Genomic DNA, 19306 nt, shown 5'->3' on the forward strand with positions numbered 1-19306 from the left:
CAGTGGTTATTGCAAAACGTATTGAAATGAACTTATTGCACATATTAAACCTGAGACTAACTAAGCTTAAATTATTGCCTATAAAAACAACATTAAACATTAAATCAGTTGCATTCATTTCTTATGGCTCTATCTGCAACTTTTCCGGAGTCATTTCTTATGATTACATTTTTCCACAGGCCAACAAACAGCTTCAAAAAAACAATTTCCCTCAAAGAGAAAACCAAACATGCCCTGTTGTCTCAAGAAAGAAAGTGCAGAAGGAAACATCCATTGAAACTCAGTTTGCTGCTCTGTGATGCTAGTTCAGATACTTGGCATCTCATCTCGGGTGCAAGGTCATCAATGTTTGGGCTCAGGCTCTGAGCGGAGGAAACCTTCAGGATGTTATAATTATAGTAATTAGAAATTATCTTGCGGGCCGAAATTAAATCCACCAAGGGCCTGATTTGGCCCCCGGGCCTTGAGTTTGACACATGTGATCTAAACAAACCAAACAAAGTCAGACTTACTGTTCGGACTACAATTGCTGATTAATGTGGCCTAACTCGCTCCACCTGTTTTAAGTTTTCCCAAACATAACCTGATATAGTCACTAATGCAACAGCCCACTTTGCAGCCCTTTTTTTAAAAGCCACAACATTTGACATGATTGATACCTTTAGATAGCAACATGCTTTGTTGCTATCAGCCTCCATTGCTATTTCCATACACATGATAAAGTATGTTTAGTCAGGAGGTAGATTTATACGATTTGTGCCTCTAGTACAGGGGTAGCCAACACGGTGCCCGTGCGCGGGCATTTAGTCGCCCGCAGGGGCAACGTGAGTCGCCCGCAGGGGCAACGTGAGTCGCCCGCCGGGCATGCTCTAAAAATAGCTCGCCAAGCAAATCCAAATTGTAAAAAATACACAAAGCAAAAAAGGAAATGTAATTTAAAAGAATCGACCCTATGCTTAAACGAAACCTCAATCATGGCGAACTCTATCTACTTGCTACAACTATATATCTATCTATCATCCCTCCTCCCCCCACCCCCATAATGAATATCGACCAATCACGTTCTTGCTTGATTTGCGGGTCCAGAGTTGCAGTCGGGAAGAAGAGCAATGTGGCACCTCCCTGCTGATTTTCCTTCTGGCAGAATCTACACAACACATCAGCCCCATTGAACAGCCTAGTCGTGCCAGCCTACACAGCACATGAGGGGCAGAGTTTTACTGTGTGTGTGTGTTGCAACTTGCATATATATTTATTGCACTTGATGCACACACACGCATAGCGTCATTTCCACTGGGGACAGGGGGAACATGTCCCCTCCCACTTTTCAAAATCCCGTTTGTGTCCCCCCACTTTACAAATATGTTTTTCTTTTTTTTTTAACGCAAGCCTTCATCGCCACAGAGGAGCACACAGCCTCTGTGAGAGAGCTTGGGAGAGCACGGGAGAGCACACCTTTATCTATTTAATATAGATAAAGTAAGAAATCATTCCAATGTGTACTATAGGACAGTAAAAAACAGTTTAAAAAGGGGAGTGATTAGTAAAATATGCATAAAGAAAGAATGCTAACTATAGGTAACATTAGATAAGAATAAACAGGTTTCAATGATTTGTTATTGGTTGTGATCATATTTATAAAGATGTTTGGATTATTTAAAAGTATACAGCTCCTGTTCATATGAGTGTTGAGAGCTGTATCCATAAATTCATGTTGTGCTCAAAGTGCACCAGATTGATGCATTTGACTTCAACATTTAAAAAAAAATCTTCCCAGGGTTGTATGCCCCCGGACCCCCCTAGAGGATGTGAGGTCCACCCCCCAAATAAAGCAGGTTAAAATAATTAAATTGCATACACTGAAAATGGGTCCCACAGACCCAAACAGCACACAAAGGTTAAAGGTCAGAATATAATAATGTTAAAATGTGCTAAATATATATACACTGCAAAAAACAAAAAAAAGAGGAGCAAAAGTAGCTCACGACTTGTTTTATTTTTTGAAAGTAGCTCTCATCCTGAAAAAGGTTGGTGACCCCTGCTCTAGAAGAATTACTACTGCTATTTTAAAATGACTGTTCAAATAACACACTTAGCCATTTAATTCTGGGCTCCTCTTGGTTTGGTGAAAGTGCAATATTATTGTCCTGTTCCATATTTACTGTGTATATGATGTTTTGTCCCCTCAACCTTGCAGTTACAGGACAGGTGCTGCGTTGTGACGCCATTGTGGACATCATCAGTGAGATCCAGATCGTGTCGACCACCAGAGAGCTTCATCTCGAGGACTCGCCACTGGCACTCAAAATTCATGCACTGGACTCTGAAGGTGACATACCGGCTCACCACAGGATGACGTAATGGGGATGATTTTAAATAATATCACCTTAAGACTTTTGAAAATGTTTAACAGCAATACTGTTATGTTATTCAATTATCCTATCCTTAAGTCCACAGCACATTGTTTATTTGGAGCACAAAAGACCTGTCAGAGTGACGAGTGAGCTGGCTGTAGGCAGCATTTTCTTTCCCCTCAGGCTGCTATTGTGAGGTGGCTGCGTTTGTTCTGTTCGACCGGTTTCATTTAAGCCAGACACACTTAGTTCAATGAGCTGTAGCTATAGCCTGATTCTTTCTGATGATATCTCCAGGGCCTGGTGCTTTGTTTTTGTTTGCTTTGGCTTAAGAGTGCATTTTATATTCCTCAGATGAAGTAGATTGCAAAAGCACAGCAAGTTTCCCTTAATGAAATGCCTATTGGTTTGATTTTGGTTAATTCGACTGCCAGGAGCCTTTAGACATTTGTGCTCAGTAGACATTATACATTTTAGCATAATGTGACTTCAGGCTTATAACACAAGTTGAAAGGTCTGTGTAGACATCCTCTGCTTCTTACTAAATTGCAAATACCAATGTATTTAGATAAGAAAATTCTTAAAATGTCTTATTCTTGTCTTGTTTGTGTTGCAGGAAACACCTTCAGCACCCTTGCAGGTCTAGTGTTTGACTGGTCCTTAGTGAAGGATGTAGATGTGAATGGAATCTCTGACTCTTACAATTCATTACGGTAGGCTTTCCTGTGTTAATACAGCACTCTCTCTTTACTGAGCAGACTTGTTTTCAGAGTTATCAACCTACATTGACATTCTAACCTAACCATAAAACCTACAATATACTGTAGTGACCCTGTTGTTTCATCAAAGTAGTGTCAAGTTCATGTTTTACTTCTTGGTTCCTCTTCTTCTGAAATTGAATGTTTCTTGAGGTCACATGGAAATGACCAAACTGAGTTTTCTAATATGTCTCTTTTCTCTTCTCAAGGGTACTTAAATTCTCAGAGTCCACCTACACTCCCCCTGCGTACATATCTGAAATGGAGCGTGTCGGGAAACAGGGCGATATTATTTTGGTGTCAGGATTGAAAACGGGACATGCTAAACTAAAGGCCAAAATACAAGAGCCATTGTACAAGGTAAGCTGTTAAGAGGTGCGAAGAATCTATTTATTGGCAGTTGTAGAAGGTCTAAGAAGAGTACAAAAAGTTGTAGTTAGTTCTGCCTTTTGTGTGATAGCTTATCTCCTAAGATGCACACGTCTAAACTCTCGATGTGGACAATGCTCGTTGCCAATAGTGTTTAGCATGTAAGGGCGGTAAGGTAACACGAGCAATTTGTCTAAACATTTAGCAAAAGTGCACCACATTCAGACGGAGGAATGCACCGGGTTCGACTGTCTTTCAGTAGCTCTGTAGCCCCATCCACGAGTAACGTTTCCACGTCGGGTGTGTTATGTATGCTAGCAGCAACACACGCAGTTAACAAAATTATACAAACATGGATTAATGATTAGAGGTAACTGAGTTGTTTATTTTGTTAAAGTTTCAGCTATTCTGTTTACAGTTCTGTCATCACATTATTTAATACGATTTGTTAAAATATTGTTGTTTCTTTTGATGTGGAATATTATTTATTTAATTAAATAAAAAGCAATGTTAATTTTGTTTAGTTAATTTAATAATATATGTATTTTTGAATCAAGTATTCAACTTTATTGTCTTCATTGTTAGTTTCCACATGCCTAAACAACCTCAAGCTAAATCTAAAAGTTGACGGCTAAATAAGAGCGTTTGAGAAATTATGCAAGGCATAATAGTCTGAATAGTCGATTAATCGTTTCATTAGTCGATAGATTAATCGATTATCAAATTAGTCGTTTGTTGCAGCCCTAGTCTAAACATAGCAAAAGATTGCACTGTAGTAACGAGACCCCCCCTGCCTTGGTATATAATGATACAGCAGTAGTGACAGTTAAGCTGGTTTTCTGTTTTGTTAAATAATTGTCGCCCACATTTCTTGTTATCGTGCTATGCCTCTACCTGAGTTATACAATCATGAAGCTGTTGCCCAACAAAGAAGTTCATTTCAGTAATAAAATATTCCAAACATAACCAACAGATGTATGTGATTAATTGAACCACTGCAGCCAGTTTGTTCTGGTTTGTTAAGGCGGGAAGCTAATGTTGTGTTTTACTGTAACTATGGTAACTGTGCCACAGGATGTGGGCGCTGCGGAGGTGAAGCTGCTGATTCTAGAGAACATCCTGCTGAGCCCTGCACACGATGTCTACCTACTGGCGGGAACTTCCATCCGATACAAAGTCCTGAAGATAAGACAGGGCACGATGACAGGTCTGTTCAGTGATGAGTCAAATCCATATTTTACTATAACTTAACCTACTGTTCTGATCTGATTCTGTTTAATTTAAATATGACACAAAAATGGAGTTGAGTCATTGATTTCACTCCCTGTCACCAGATGAGTGAAGAAGCTGGGCACGTTTTTTCAGTTTCTCGTACAGAGGAGCCAGCTTTTAAACTAATGCGTGTTTGTGTTCCTCCAGAGCTCTCCATGCCCTGTGATCAGTATGAACTGCACGTCCAGAACAGTGTGATCGGCACTAATGGAAACCCAGACGTCTCTGTGGCCAGTCTGGATCAAAGCACTTCCACAGTTACAGCAATTCAACTTGGATACATCAACGTGGTGCTGGATCACAAAAGTATCCTTCCTGCACTCTGTAGCTGATATTATGATGCTTTAATGTCATGATTTTTGCTTTGACATCTTCTGCTAATAAACTGGGAACTTGTCTTACCTACAGCGATAAAGGTGTTTTAACAATGAAACTTGTTTATCTGTTACCAGTGGAGTAGTACTAATTGGAGTAGGATAATGCATATGGCAAGAAGTTATTTGTCATTGTTTATGAGTGACATTTCCTTAATAGCTATCCTCAGGCCTTCGAATGCAAGGAGTGTCTCGCCTACCCAACAGCACTCTGTATGTGGTTGAACCAGGATACCTAGGTCTGTTTCTCTCTCTTACTGTTTAAAAACATGAACAGTCTAAGAATGATTTCAAAGTGAAATTGTTTTGAAAGATGTTGCTGATCTTTATTTCTCTGTTTGATTTGCTCAGGGTTTAAAATTCAGCCAGGAGACAGCTGGGTTCTGGAAACAGGCAGAGTATATGACATTGTCATCGAAGTCTTTGATAAATTTGGCTATAAGATCTACCTCTCTGATGTAAGTATGCTTCAGTAAAACCACTGTTACACTTTTTTAATGTTTTTCTTTTCTGTCTGTGAATGCTGTATGCATTGCTACTAGATAATATGACATTACAGGTGAAAATCAGAAAGTGTTCTTTGACCGTGTAGCCAGTAAATCTTTCACGTATCATTGTTACTACAACCTCAGTTGACCAAAGTGCTGTACAGGGAACAAATATAAAATAATAAAACAATAATTAAAAACAACATAAAAAGCACAATAACTAGAAACATATAAAAACACATACAAATATCAAAATGTTATGTTCAACTAGTATTAAAAGCCAGTGCAAAACTTTAAGACTATATATAAATACATATATATAAAATAATGTATTATATTACGTTATTGCCTCTGCATTGGAATATTATTGGATAGTGTAATGATTTCATAATTAACTACGTCTGAAAAGCAGAAGTCTAGGGCAAATAATTGCAAGTCTCTTCAGTGTGCATGTCACAAAATGAGATGCATTGTGGGACATGTAGTTTATGGACAACGTGCTTCTGTAAAGAGACATGTAACCATATTGTAGGAGCCACATATGAAGTATTTTTCCATGTTTGTTACGGTACATTTGTTTGAGTCACTATAGGTGGTGTGCGTGTCATTGGATTTGTGTGGTGGCGTTTGCGGTTATATCCGGTTGCTTCTACCTGCGCACTTTATGATAGATGGAGGGGGAGTGAGCTGGAGAAGGACGTTTTTTGTTGACCGCACGCATAAAAGAATATACGCATATGGATATGGACTATTGAATGTTTGCTTTGGAAGTAAAAGGTCAAACGCATACTGGTGGAAAGAATGAGATTTTGCGCGTCCACAATGTTTTTCTCTTGTTCAGTCGCTCGCGGCACTTTGTTTGGAATATTACTGCCGCAATACACATAATAATAAACATATTATATTCTTTGCAAGCTCTTGCGGGGCCACATAAAATGAAGTCGAAGGCCGGATTTGGCCCCCGGGCCTTGAGTTTGACACCCCTGACTGAAAGACAGGAACAGCCTGAACAGCATTGTTAAAACCTGCTCTTAGATCAACGGCGTGAAACAGAGAGACTTAAACTCCTTCTGAACCAACAGATTCTGCGGAAAGCAGAGAGCACTCTGAACTCTCCAGGTCACGTTCTTTCACATGAATTTCCTCTTCTGCCATCAGGGCGAAGATATGCTCTACCTGCTCTAAAGACTAATCACTTTTCAAAATCATTCATCCCTTCTGCACTCAAACTTTTAAATTCTTAAAAGGCTTTTAACTTGATTATTTATTTGTGTATTTATTATTGTGATACTATGAACTATTTATAGTGTAAATTGGAATTATCCACATCTGTGCTCCCGGGTGTATCTGTGTGTTTTCTTCCTGTATGTTCCTGCCTGTGTACATGACATAAGCTGCTGCTCATAAGCAAATGCCCCTTGCGGGATTAATAAAGTTGTTGATTGATTGATTGATCTATAGAGTCCTCTAGAGTCATACGAATGCAGTAGTTAAACAATCTGTGTGTTTTTGATTTTTGCAGAATGTCCGCATTAGCACTGCTTTCCCCTTGGAGTACTTTGAACTCCTGGAGTCTTCTCTGAATGGATCCTATCATCGTGTCAAAGCGCTCAAAGAAGGCCTCTCTCTCATTGATGCTACTCTTACAGCTGTTGTGGATGAAGTGAGTGAACTTTCTACCATTTCAGTCTGTACTTCAAGAGGAGAATCATTTTTTGCATTACCCTTCTGCTCCTTTCTTTCACTTCAATAGAGCGAGCCTGATCGTTTCATGTGGCCTCTGTTCTTTTTTCAGAATGGACTAGTCCACCCACTCGCCAACCCAGTGCACAATGAACAGGATGTAGAAATCTATAACCCCATAGTTCTTAGTCCCAGTATTTTGACATTTCCATGGCAGCCCAGGGTCGGAACTTATCAGTACACAATAAAGGTAATTAACATGTCACTCATATGACACTTTCTGTATGGCTTTCTAGCTTTGACTCTAATTCACACTTTACCATAACACTTATGGTTGCTTTTACCGCTAAAGAGGTGTCATTCAGAGGGCATGTGATTACTCCCTTTTCCTCTGACAGGCGACAGGAGGGAGTGGGAATTTCAGCTGGTCTTCGTCCAACACAGCTGTGGCCACAGTGACGGTGAAAGGCGTGATGACAACAGTCAGTGACATCGGCGTCAGTGTCGTTTACGCTCATGATCTACGAAACCAACTACACTTCGGACAGATGAAGGTCAGCTGGCACAGAAAACTGTCAGATTGTTAAACAACAAACTGCTATTTAGTAACGTTATGGCCCAAATGATAGTCCTAATTACAGATCTTTTTCAATGTTATAGTCCATGATGTCTAATTTTCAGAAAACTCAATTGCACATTACACCATTTACATTTGTGTGAGACTCCATGTTGTTGTTGTTGTTGTTGTTGTTGTTGCCCAGATTTAATCCAACATGTTGTGATTTTATTATCTTCCCAGCGTCTTTACATTGTTTTATAATCCTGTTTCCTCTCAGGTGTATGTTGTTGAGCCTGTTGCCATGGACTTCGCCCCCTGCCCCGTGGAGGCCAAGGTGGGCTCGGTCCTGGACCTCCCTCTCAGGATTTTCGGCCTGTTGGGGGAGGTGGAGAAGGAGCGCGTCATGTTGAGTGACTGCTCCCACTTTGACCTGCAGGTCGAGGAGGAGAACAACGGCATCTTCCAACTACTAAGCGGTGAGTCCTGCTCATCTGACCGGGACACATAGTGGGTTAATTCATTAATGAACATGGTAGAATAACATTTGGTTAAGGCCCCTGCTAAGGGATGCTCAATCATGGGATTCACTTATTAATGACTCTTTAGTGCAGTTTAGTGCTAATCAATTCAAGTTATGACTGATATTGACTCTTAGCTAGTGAATTGCCAATTAAACCAGAGGCAGGCATGTTTTGTGTGTATTGTTTATTTAGCAATACTGGATTGAACATGCATGTGCTTGAGGCTTACTGTATACTGTACAAGGAGGTTAATTAGGTCGTTGACTTCATTTGAATTCAAACGTGTCATCTACTTACTGATATAGAGCTTTGTTTGGTCCAGTGGTGGTGTACAGTAGGAGGGGCACCCTTTGTTTTCTCTGTGGTTGTTTCAGTGATAACTGATACAATCTATAATTACTGTTATTGTTTAACTCTCCATACAAATTCCCATGCAAGCAGCAAGTGCTGGTAACTTTTTAATCGATTTAGTCCTTAACTGCAGTTGGAAGAATAGATATATTAAAAATGTATCCATAGACACTTAATAGTTGCCCAGCTTAATGAAACCAAATGCATAATACTGGTAGCGAGCGTATAGGTCTGAATCCTCTCCAACTCTCTGAAGGATTTATACTTTTTTTTTTTTATGGCTTTCAGAATCTTCATTAAAACATTTATCTCTTTAAGATCTCTGTTAGCAAGAGCTACCGTTTTTCATTTTGAAATCTTGTATTATTAATCAGAGGAGTGGGCTGGGACAAATAACAGGATCTTTCTGTACTCCAGTGCGGTTTAAGAAAGGAAGATACATGAGGACACCTGGGTGAACTGTTGTGGTTATTTGTTCTTTGTCATCATATTGCATTTTCTCTCTTACTCTTCTTCAACCCAGGGAGGATGGCTCCAGGCCAGGAGCGCTGCAGTGGGGTGACGGCCAAGGCCCTGGCCCCCGGGTACACCGTGCTCACCGTGAGCTACACCCACGGCAACGTCCATCTCAGCGCCAAGATCACTATTGCTGCTTATCTTTCTCTCAGAGTGAGTCCAAAGGCTTTATGCTACCAGGGCTCATCATAGAAGTCATTTCATTTTGCCCTCTTAATGGATATTCTCAAGACATCTAGGGTTACTTTTCTTGTGGGTTGTATTTACTTGTTTGTTTAATGGTGTTCTTCACCCTTCTTCTTATTGAATGCCATGATGAGGCATCTCTGCCCGAAGTCTTTGTTGTGATTTGCTTTTTATTCTTTTCATCTCAGCAATTAACTTTGGTCCTTGAAGGAAAGTCGTGCACATTCATACACGTTCAGGCACACAGCCTCTCCCTATAATCAAGGCAGAAAAGCGATGATCAGCGAGTGTTAAAGATTTCTCCTCCTGGGTGTTACTCTATGAATTTTAATTATGTAACACTGATTTGTTTTCTAGGCCTAGGCTCTAGTGCTGCACAGGAGTCAAAATGACTTTAAATGTGGAAGAGCACCTCATTTGACAGTGTGACCTCCTGAGCCACAGATATACTGCTGTGGTCTCCTTATGTTAGGGTTATCAGAAGAGTAACATGCTCTTTGATGCACTACAGGTCATGTATTTTTTATTATGGAAGTGAGTGGTATTCTTCAAAAATATTGCAGACGTTTTTGTGATGTCTTCATTTCTTTTGCCCTGGCAGCTAAAGTTTGACCCAATTTCTTTTCTGTGAAATGCTGCGGATTTTAGCTTTCACATTTCCCAGCCAGCAAAGTTAAGATCCTCTTAACACTAGAATAGCCAAGCGGATGCACAAAAACCTGCTTTTATTTTTTAATCAAGGGACCTTTCTTTGGTTTTAAAATTGTCCTTCCATGATAATCTGCACACGTACTTCTTACGTTATTACATGTTGGTTCTCCATTAGTTTGAGATTTGTGAAAGCATTTCTTATGAAGTGTCCTGCTGTAACTTTGCATAATACATGACTGTTGTTTGGCAGGCGATTGACCCTGTATCTGTCGCCGTGGTGACTCTGGGATCTTCTAAAGACATGTTGTTCGAGGGCGGGCCCAGGCCTTGGGTTTTAGAGCCATCGAAGTTCTTCTGCAACCTTATAGCTGAGGACGATGCCACTGTGAGCCTAACCCTGACCAGCCCCTCATCTCACAACTATAACCAGCACTGGGTCAGAGCAACCTGCCAGGCCCTGGGAGAACAGGTGGGAACTCATAATGTCTCTATTTAATATGCATGAAGCCAAATTTAAGAATTGTATGGTTCAATTTCACCCCTTTTATTTCTTGTACCCTGACTGTAAATACAATTTCTTGAAATTCCACCTTGCATTATCTACCTGACGTCCTTTCTGTATGACTGTAATGGCTCTCAATAGTTATAGAAACAGCAGCGCACTGTAGCATGTGGCCATCGGCTTCAGTTATTATGTCATTCTTCAGGTGCTGGAGGTAATGGTGGGGAACAAGGCCAGTGTAACCAATCCTTTTCCCGCTGTGGAACCGGCAGTGGTGAAGTTTGTGTGCGCCCCCCCGTCTCGCCTCACCCTGCTCCCTGTGTACAGCAGCCCACAGCTGGACCTGACCTGCCCGCTGCTGCAGCAGAACAAACAAGTGGTGTGTATGTCGCCAACAAGCCTCACCTGATGTGTTTAGCTGCCTACATTTACTTTTTAAACCTGGTCTTTGTTTTACATTGATTATTTACTTCTGTCCATGGCTGTACATGCTTGCATCTTACGAAAACCTTCAAATAATATAATAATAATATGAACACATTTTAGGCTCCTGTAAACATAAAAGGAAGCATCTTTGGCTGACTGATTTTAATTGTTTGTTCATAATTCATTCAACACTTCCTTTTTCTAGGTACCTGTTTCAAATTACCGTAATCCCATTTTGGACTTGGCTGCTTTTGATGAACAAGGAAGAAAGTTTGACAACTTCAGCTCTCTGAGCATACTGTGGGAATCGAGCATTGTGTCGCTGGCCAGCATCGAGCCCACTCTGCCCATGGAGCTGCAGCCGTTTGAAGACGGCAACAAACAGATGAAACTCCACGGTAAAGCATTGTGACTTGCCTTGTTTTTTCTTGTTGTGTTTTTCCGAAAGAGTGGGTTATCGGCTAAATGTAAGTCTTTTGTTGAGACATTTGGAAAAGTAATGAGGCAAAGTTCGGAGGGAGGCTCTTGCAGAATTAAATTCTAAGACTGCGGAGGCAGACAGGGAATTATCCATTCACCTATTAGTGAGAGTACATTTTTTACTTTTGTTTCCTCTCTCTGTTTTTATAGATTAGTTTAGACAAAAGAGTTTGGATTGTTTGTTTAATGACGTTTTGTTTGTTGTTTTCTGTTGCAGGACGACAGACAGTGCTTGTACATCACCAAACAGGCATCGCTGCCATCACTGTGACAGCTCTGGGTTACCAGGACTTACATCTCACAGCAGCCAAAGTTCCCAGTCCAGTAAGTGACTCAACCACTAAAATATGTCCAAAAGTTTTGCACTTTCTTTCTCTCTAACCAAAGCAGCTCAACTTCTATCCAAAAATATCCCTATATCCGTACTCTTGATCAGTAAGCATTTAGCTCAAACTCAGATCAATATCAGGTGTTTTTGACTCGATCCAACTGTGATAGAAATGTTATTTATTTGATTAAACGTGTCGTTTGGAGTCAGAGTGCAGGTCTGACTTTTATCAGTGATGCTTGATTTCCAATAAACTTTTTTTCTATTTTAAACCCACCTTGCTGTATTGGATGTTTGTATAATATTTAAGTTGTAAGCATAACACTAACTTGGTTTCGTCTCTTCTCTTTCTAAACAGTATGACCCTTTGACCCCAGTCTCAGCCACTCTGGAGCTGCTATTGGTGGAGGATGTGACGGTCTCTCCTGAGATGGTTACCATATACAACCATCCAGATGTGCGGGTAAGAGACGGACACACACACACACACACACACACACACACACACACACACACACACTCACATACATGTCACAGGGTCATGTCTTAGCAAGGGTGAACACGGACTCACAAAATGTTTTTCATGGCTTGTTTGCTGAAAGTAATTTTCAATTGATATTTTTTTGTTGTTGCTATTATTGATGTTTTTTACTCTTTTATTGAGCAGAAAAAAACTTTAAATTGCATCACCTTCGGTCACAACTGAATGAATTGAAAAGTGAATAATGATTGCTCTGGGCACCGTGATAGATTATCCCCCTCAGTGGGGGCCCCCCTCCTAATCCTGTGTGATATAAGAGCGGTGTTTGGTGGGTGTGGGGGTTAAATAACAGTTAGTGACCTGTGTCAGAGGATTTTATAGTGGGAGTGTGGTCAGAGGTCCTCTTTAATGTCTTATGCAAGGCCAGATGCCTGTCAGAAATAAATGACCGCAATATGTAATCATCATTTTGAGCTGTATTACTATTTGAAGCTCTCACAATGCATGAACTGTTTTTCAGGCGAACCTGGCACTGCGAGAAGGTTCAGGGTACTTCTTTATCAATACCAGTATGAAAGGGATCGCAAACGTGCTCTTTCAGGAGGCCCAAGGAACAGCTCAGGTAAGAACGACCATCTAAACTGTGATGGGAATACACAATTGTTTTAACGACAAACTGTACCGTTGATTTGACAGAGAACGCAAATGCATAACCTGACCAGGATATTGATTAAAGTACACAACTACTCCATTGAATGCAGATCAATGTGATTCTGATGTATCACTTTGATTTGCTGCACAGGTCTCTCCCATCCACCCGGGGGAGGTGAAGGTGATGGTTCATGACCTTTGTCTGGCCTTTCCAGCGCCTGCCCAGGCTACAGTGCACGTTTCTGACATCCTAGAGGTTTATGTGAGAGTGGTTGACAAGGTGAGTTTAGCACCCCATAATCCCTCATATTAGATGGTGCAGCCACAGCTTGACTAGATTATTATTATTATTCGTATAATCAGTAACATGCGTTCCCGGAATGTCTCAATGACGTCAACGCACTAAATATGGACTTCTTCTTCTAGCACTTCCCTTTGCAATTTTAATAAAAAGTTGGCCTGTCTTGAATTAGCATCGTTAAGTTTGCCCTGCCTGTGAACCAAAATGATTATTTCCCTTATGGTTCGTGTCTTCTCTATTACAGGTGGAGATTGGCAAGTCTGTGAGAGCGTATGTCAGAGTCTTGGATGATAATAAGAAGCCTTTCCCAGTCAGCTTTTTCCATTTCATGAATCTTAAACTCACGGCAGCTTCCGCAATCGTCTCTCTGAAGTGAGTAATGTGAAACTTGTTGATTAGGATGAAGGAACTTTTAAAGGCAAGTTCATGTAAATGTTGAAATGTCTTTTTTTCCAGACCATTAGCGCAGGCCACAGAGCTGGATACAGCTGTGTTCGTGGTGAAAGGCGCCTCTATTGGTCAGACCACTCTGTCAGCTGTTGTTGTGGACAAAAATGGGAGGAGAATTGCATCTGCACCTCAGCAAATTGAGGTATAATGTTGTGTGAATTTCTAAAATGTTAACTCGGGCATATGTCTTCCACATGTTGTAACTTGTGTTTCTCTTTTTAACATCTAGGTGTTTCCACCGTTCAAACTCATTCCAAGGAAAATGACGCTGTTAATTGGAGCAATGATGCAGGTATGTACAAAATTGATTCTTTAGCTGTGTCTGGAGACAGCTGGCCTCAGTTTGTCTTGCCAGAAGAGTTCATCTGGTCCACAGTTTATATTCCAAAAAAGCCCTCTGCCAGAGCTCTCCTGGAAAATGACGTTAGACTTGCTTTAAACATCCAGATCGCCTTTCATTTTGCCTCCGCTCATGCTTTAATAAGAAAGCTATAACCATCTATCCAAGAGGCCTCCTATTTGCTAAACACACAATTCAATAATAAACATGCCTTGCACATTATTTGTGTTGGATATCCGTGTTTCTAGTGTTGTGTATTTCACAAAGGATAATGCCCTTCAACAAATGACTATCAGACCTTGCTTTGATGAACGCTATTGACTAAAGCGTCAGTGAGTGTTGTCAAGTTTAATCATGCAAGAGTGATGCTCATTTATTTGTATTTGTATTTATTTTTTAATCCAAACTCTTAATCCTCTTTGCAATCCTGCTCTCATGTATAGATCACATCAGAGGGGGGCCCTCAGCCTCAGTCCAATATCCTGTTCTCTATTTCCAATGAGGACAAAGCTTCTGTTAACGGCATGGGCCATGTGAGGGGTGTTGCCATCGGTAATGTCACCGTGACTGGACTGGTCCAAGCTGTGGATGCTGAGACTGGGAAACTTGTGGTTGTGTCTCAGGTATATCAATATATAAACATCATGTGGACTAGTTTATCTTTCACCTACATTTTACAATGAAAAAAAACATAATCTCTTGTGTCCACAGGATCAAGTAGAAGTGGAAGTTGTGCAATTGACAGCCATTAGAATCAGAGCACCTATAACAAGAATGAAGACGAAAACACAGGTATTTAAGAAGAACTACAATGACCACAAATCAAAGAGTAACTGCTTATAGTTGTGTGCCAACAATACCAAATATTGAGTACTTTTAATGCGCATGTACTTGACTCATCTCCTTTCCTTTTGTAGATGCCTGTTTATGTGATGGGTCTGACCAATAGTCAAACACCCTTCTCCTTTGCCAATGCCATACCTGGCCTCACCTTCACATGGTCCACCACCAAGAGAGACATTCTGGATGTCCAGCCAAGACACAATGAGGTACCCTGCCCTCAGGATTGTTGACGTTTCATTTGGTAATGAATACCGAGTCATTCCTATTTCAGGCTCCTAGTCCTCTCAATCCTTTTATCAGATGAATCTTTAAGATGTGCTGTCCCCTGCATTGCATTATGATTCAAATCAAAAACAGCATCTGCCTTTCCTCTGCTGTCTTGTCAGCCTGTCCCTGCTTCCTCATCGTTGTTGCCTTTTTGATTTGATTTGCTGCTGCTATTTTTGCCATTGTTACAAGCTGTCTGTCTCCTTCAGGCTAACGTGGAGCCCCAGCCGGCGCACAACTTTGGTATGATGGTGACGGGAAGAACGAGAGGGCGGACAGGGCTTAAGGTGGTGCTCAGAGTTACTGACCCGGAAGCTCTGCAGCTCTTAGGAAGTCTACAAGAACTCACAGATGAGATCCAGATCCAGGTACAGCACTGTCAATAAACCACTGCTTTAGATATTTGTATCTGTGTCATTAGCACCCGTATTATACATATTGTAAAGATAAACGTTTTAAAAGCCCCTTTTTATGGACTACTTATCGTGATCATATCCCCCTGCTGTTCCTTCATGGTGGAGATGCTGGCGTTAAAGGAAGATGCTGAGCTTTGGAGTTTATATCTGAGGCTGATAAGACTGCAGCTTCAGACTGCATTAAACTATGACATGTTTCTTGTCCCGAAACATCAAAGAGCGATCAAAGCCCTTTTTAATAATTGGACTTTCAACCTTTTGCTTTGATCAAGGTCTATGACAAGCTACACATGCTCAATCCTGAAGTAGAGACTGGGGAGCTACTGATGGCTCCGAACTCAGCCCTCAAACTACAAACTAACAGGTGAGTGCCTTTTGTCTCTTGTTGCATGTGAACAGACACTTACATTGCAAAAAGACACACATCACATAACTTGATGGAATTGAATGTGACTGTTTCTCTGTCTACTAGGGATGGTGTGGGTGCGCTCTCGTATCGGACTCTGGATAGCCCTGACCAGGCTGTTATCGCTCAAGTGGACGATAAGGGCTTCCTCTCCTCTGGCTCTCTGACTGGCATCTCCTCTCTGCTGATCACCTCCCAGGAGACCTTTGGCATCAATCAAACTCTCATCCTTGCTTTGAAGGTCAGTTTGAGAGCCACTGCATGACACAATTGTTGGCTTTGAAGGCTGCATGTTATGGGCATTAACATAGAATTTCATTTCCATTACCTCTTGCGTGTAGTTATTATATAAACTGTCTGCTGCAAGGTGGTTAAATGTCCAAAATACACCGTTTGATAAATGTGGTTCCAATTCAGCATCAGTTTGTGATTTAGAAAATATGACAATGTGCCGCAGCAAAGCTAAATCAACAGAAAACCTAATCGTGCCTCCCAAATGGCAGATGTTTGGAGAATTGTATTTATGGAATCCGTCCTTCATACTTAAAAGTGTGGCTGACATGGCTTAAAAGAAAGGATTATTTTCGGTGTACATATTGCTGCCAAATTTAGGTTATAAAAATAAATAAAGATTCCTGTGGAAGAATTTATATTACTTTTCATAAAGCATCTGTCATTCTGATCAATTAGCTCCCTGTTTAGCTACACCTGCTACATGCTCTATTCTCAGTGGGGTAAGGCCACTCACTGTGTTTGTTAACAGTAGCACTGACCATGAAAATGACAGTTGACATTGTCCCTGCAGTTACTGAGTGTGACACCGGTTCTTCCCTTCATTTCTCAGGTGGTGCCTGTGTCCTATGTGCGCTTCAGTACCAGCCCAGTGCTGGACACAAACACCAGAGAGAGCCTGAAAGCCTTCCCCCTGGGCATAGTGCTCACCTTCACTGTCCACTTTCATGCCGGCACTGGAGAAGTCCTTCACAGCTCCAACTCCCACCTCACGTTCTCCACTAACAGGTAAACAGCAAACAATCTATAGATCCTTTAACACTTTTCACTATGTGGCTGTCATTTACATAAATCATGTATGCCTTTTTAAACAGTGTGACTCAAATCAAATCAAGTTTTATTTATATAGCACATTTTTAAAACGAGCCAAAGTGCTGTACATATAATAATTACCTTACAGTAAGGACACTATACAGTAAATACAACAGCACAGTTTTTGCAGAATATCAGTATGAGAAAACGACACCCTCTGACCTTAGAGGATGTCAAACCTCAATGAGTAGAATGCAAGCAGAATGAGGATGACGGAGGACATTGCAATTTGCCTAGGGCCCAGAAGTAAAAACCCCATTGTCCTGCTGTTCTGGGCTAAATATAGATTTATAGAGAGAGAGGCAGAGAGAGAGGCAGAGAGAGGGAGGTTCTTGGTACTCTCTCTCTCTCTCTCCCTCTCTCCGAGTTGTCCGCTCCTTCACCCTCTCACACAGCCTTGCCTGACCAAATGTCTCCCCCTATTTCAAATGATGCCTGACATGTCATGTCAACCCACTCACTACTCACCCTCTACCAGCTGAGAATTATATATATTATTTGGAATGTTTTTATCAATATCTCCAGATTTGTACAAGTTTAACATTTGGAAACATGGAGTCTTGATGCAATATTTATCATTTGAATGTATGTGACATTTATTTATTTTATTACCTATTTTATTCAGACCTGCGTTTGTATTAAGTGTTCTTTTAAATCTTAAAGCTATGTGTTACTTTTGGGTTTGTGAAGCACTTTGAGTTACATTTGTGTATGAAAAGTGCTATATAAATGAAGTTTGATTTTATTTATGAGATGAATCCATGCAATATATATCCCTAACACTAACAATATGTTCTATATTTAGCCAGTGTTTAATACTGTTGTTTCAGACTGTGTGTATTAATATCTGTAGAGTACTAGCAGAGGTCATGGCAGGCTACGCTAGGAGTTCACAGAATTAATTTCCCGGGCTGTTCCTTCCCAACCTCATTTAAGATGGAGTTGTTTCCACCCGAGTGAGTGAAGCAAATGAATGGGAGGAGTGTTTGGCAGGAAGACGCATTACTGCCCTCCTGATGAGGGGCTCCCTCACGCTATAAATTGATTCTATTACCTTGTTCTCCAGATGCTGACAGGAAATATTAGGGGGGAAAGTATAAAAAATGTGTGGTAAAATGGCCGGTAGCCTAAGGACTAAAAGGTCTGCTCTGCGATTGGATCCTTCTGAGTCCCCGGGTAGCCAATTGGATTTGTACTGGTATCTGAGGTTATCTGAGATTCTTTGGAGATAGAGGCAAAAAGCAAGACGTGGGGAATGTTTTTTAAATAAAAGCACTTAGAACTATCGCAAAATATAAACCAAGCAAGCTAAGTCATGTATTTCTTGATTTTTTTTTTCAGTAGCCAAATGTCAAATAGTATTGGCCTAATTTCAATTATTTTAATAATGTTTATTGTAATGTCCATTGGGCGGGAGACTAATTAGGGTAATTAGTCAAATAATTAAAGGGCATGAATCGAGCGTTGAAGGGGACCAATGACAGGCCATGAGGTGTTGCAGTGAGATTAGATTAGATGAGGTGTTCCTGGACATACAAAAAAAATCCTATCATCTAATAAAGAACTTCTGTTTTTGAGTCGTATTAAACGATACATTAATAAGTTGATGTATATTAATCCAACTCCTCTGTTCCGCCCTGCAGAGATGACCTGGTGCAGGTGGGGGTCGGGCCCGCTAACAACACTCTGACAGTGAGGACCATCAACGTGGGCCTCACTCTTCTTGCAGTGTGGGACAGTGAGAACGTGGGTGTGGCGGACTTCGTTCCACTTCCTGTGGAGCACGCCATCCACCCAGAAGAGGCCCACAGGCTGGTGGTGGGGGACGTGGTTTGCTTCACCGCCCAGATCTCCAGCCCTGAAGGTGAGACTGCTACATGTCCTTTATGCAGCAAATGTTTAAAGGGGACCTATTATGCAAAATCCACTTTTTCATGTCTTTTATACATAAACATGTGTCCCCTCCGTGTGAAGAGATTCTGAAAGTTTCAGGAAAAAAAATGCACTCACTTTTTCTCCTGATCCATTTATATAAAAACTTTTGGCCACTTTATGATGTCATAACGATTTTTTGGCTTGTGTAACCATTAGCCAATCACCAACCAAGGTAACAACCCCCCGACCTTATAACCTGAATCTCCTCCTCGAGCACCATTGTGTTCTTTTTAACCAAACATCTCTCAGAGGGGCGTGGGGAGTGGGGAGTGGCTCCTTATTCTTTATCTAAAG

The 19306-nt window shown here is 41.0% G+C and overlaps 2 protein-coding genes across 38 annotated transcripts in view; one reads left to right on the forward strand and one right to left on the reverse strand.

Annotated features, from left to right (window-relative positions):
• nup210 (nucleoporin 210) overlaps positions 1-19306 on the forward strand; it is a 187090-nt gene that overhangs the window by 161204 nt on the left and 6580 nt on the right. For both annotated transcript variants that reach the window (XM_010796038.1, XM_010796039.1), the window contains exons 3-32: positions 2198-2329; positions 2971-3067; positions 3322-3472; positions 4556-4688; positions 4901-5059; positions 5298-5366; positions 5479-5585; positions 7138-7278; positions 7411-7548; positions 7697-7852; positions 8135-8333; positions 9253-9398; positions 10333-10551; positions 10790-10963; positions 11216-11408; positions 11708-11814; positions 12177-12281; positions 12820-12921; positions 13102-13230; positions 13496-13623; positions 13708-13843; positions 13931-13993; positions 14485-14664; positions 14753-14833; positions 14959-15090; positions 15361-15519; positions 15840-15931; positions 16040-16214; positions 16818-16993; positions 18721-18941. In XM_010796038.1, coding sequence (XP_010794340.1) covers positions 2198-2329; positions 2971-3067; positions 3322-3472; positions 4556-4688; positions 4901-5059; positions 5298-5366; positions 5479-5585; positions 7138-7278; positions 7411-7548; positions 7697-7852; positions 8135-8333; positions 9253-9398; positions 10333-10551; positions 10790-10963; positions 11216-11408; positions 11708-11814; positions 12177-12281; positions 12820-12921; positions 13102-13230; positions 13496-13623; positions 13708-13843; positions 13931-13993; positions 14485-14664; positions 14753-14833; positions 14959-15090; positions 15361-15519; positions 15840-15931; positions 16040-16214; positions 16818-16993; positions 18721-18941 — 4200 coding nt within the window. The remainder of the gene's footprint in view (positions 1-2197; positions 2330-2970; positions 3068-3321; positions 3473-4555; positions 4689-4900; positions 5060-5297; positions 5367-5478; positions 5586-7137; positions 7279-7410; positions 7549-7696; positions 7853-8134; positions 8334-9252; positions 9399-10332; positions 10552-10789; positions 10964-11215; positions 11409-11707; positions 11815-12176; positions 12282-12819; positions 12922-13101; positions 13231-13495; positions 13624-13707; positions 13844-13930; positions 13994-14484; positions 14665-14752; positions 14834-14958; positions 15091-15360; positions 15520-15839; positions 15932-16039; positions 16215-16817; positions 16994-18720; positions 18942-19306) is intronic.
• Positions 1-19306, reverse strand: part of elna (elastin a) — a 96294-nt gene that overhangs the window by 42291 nt on the left and 34697 nt on the right. The gene's annotated exons all lie outside the window — the stretch shown is intronic.

Source organism: Notothenia coriiceps, unplaced genomic scaffold (assembly GCF_000735185.1).
Source record: "Notothenia coriiceps isolate Sejong01 unplaced genomic scaffold, NC01 NC01_scaffold00037250, whole genome shotgun sequence".
NCBI lineage: Eukaryota > Metazoa > Chordata > Actinopteri > Perciformes > Nototheniidae > Notothenia > Notothenia coriiceps.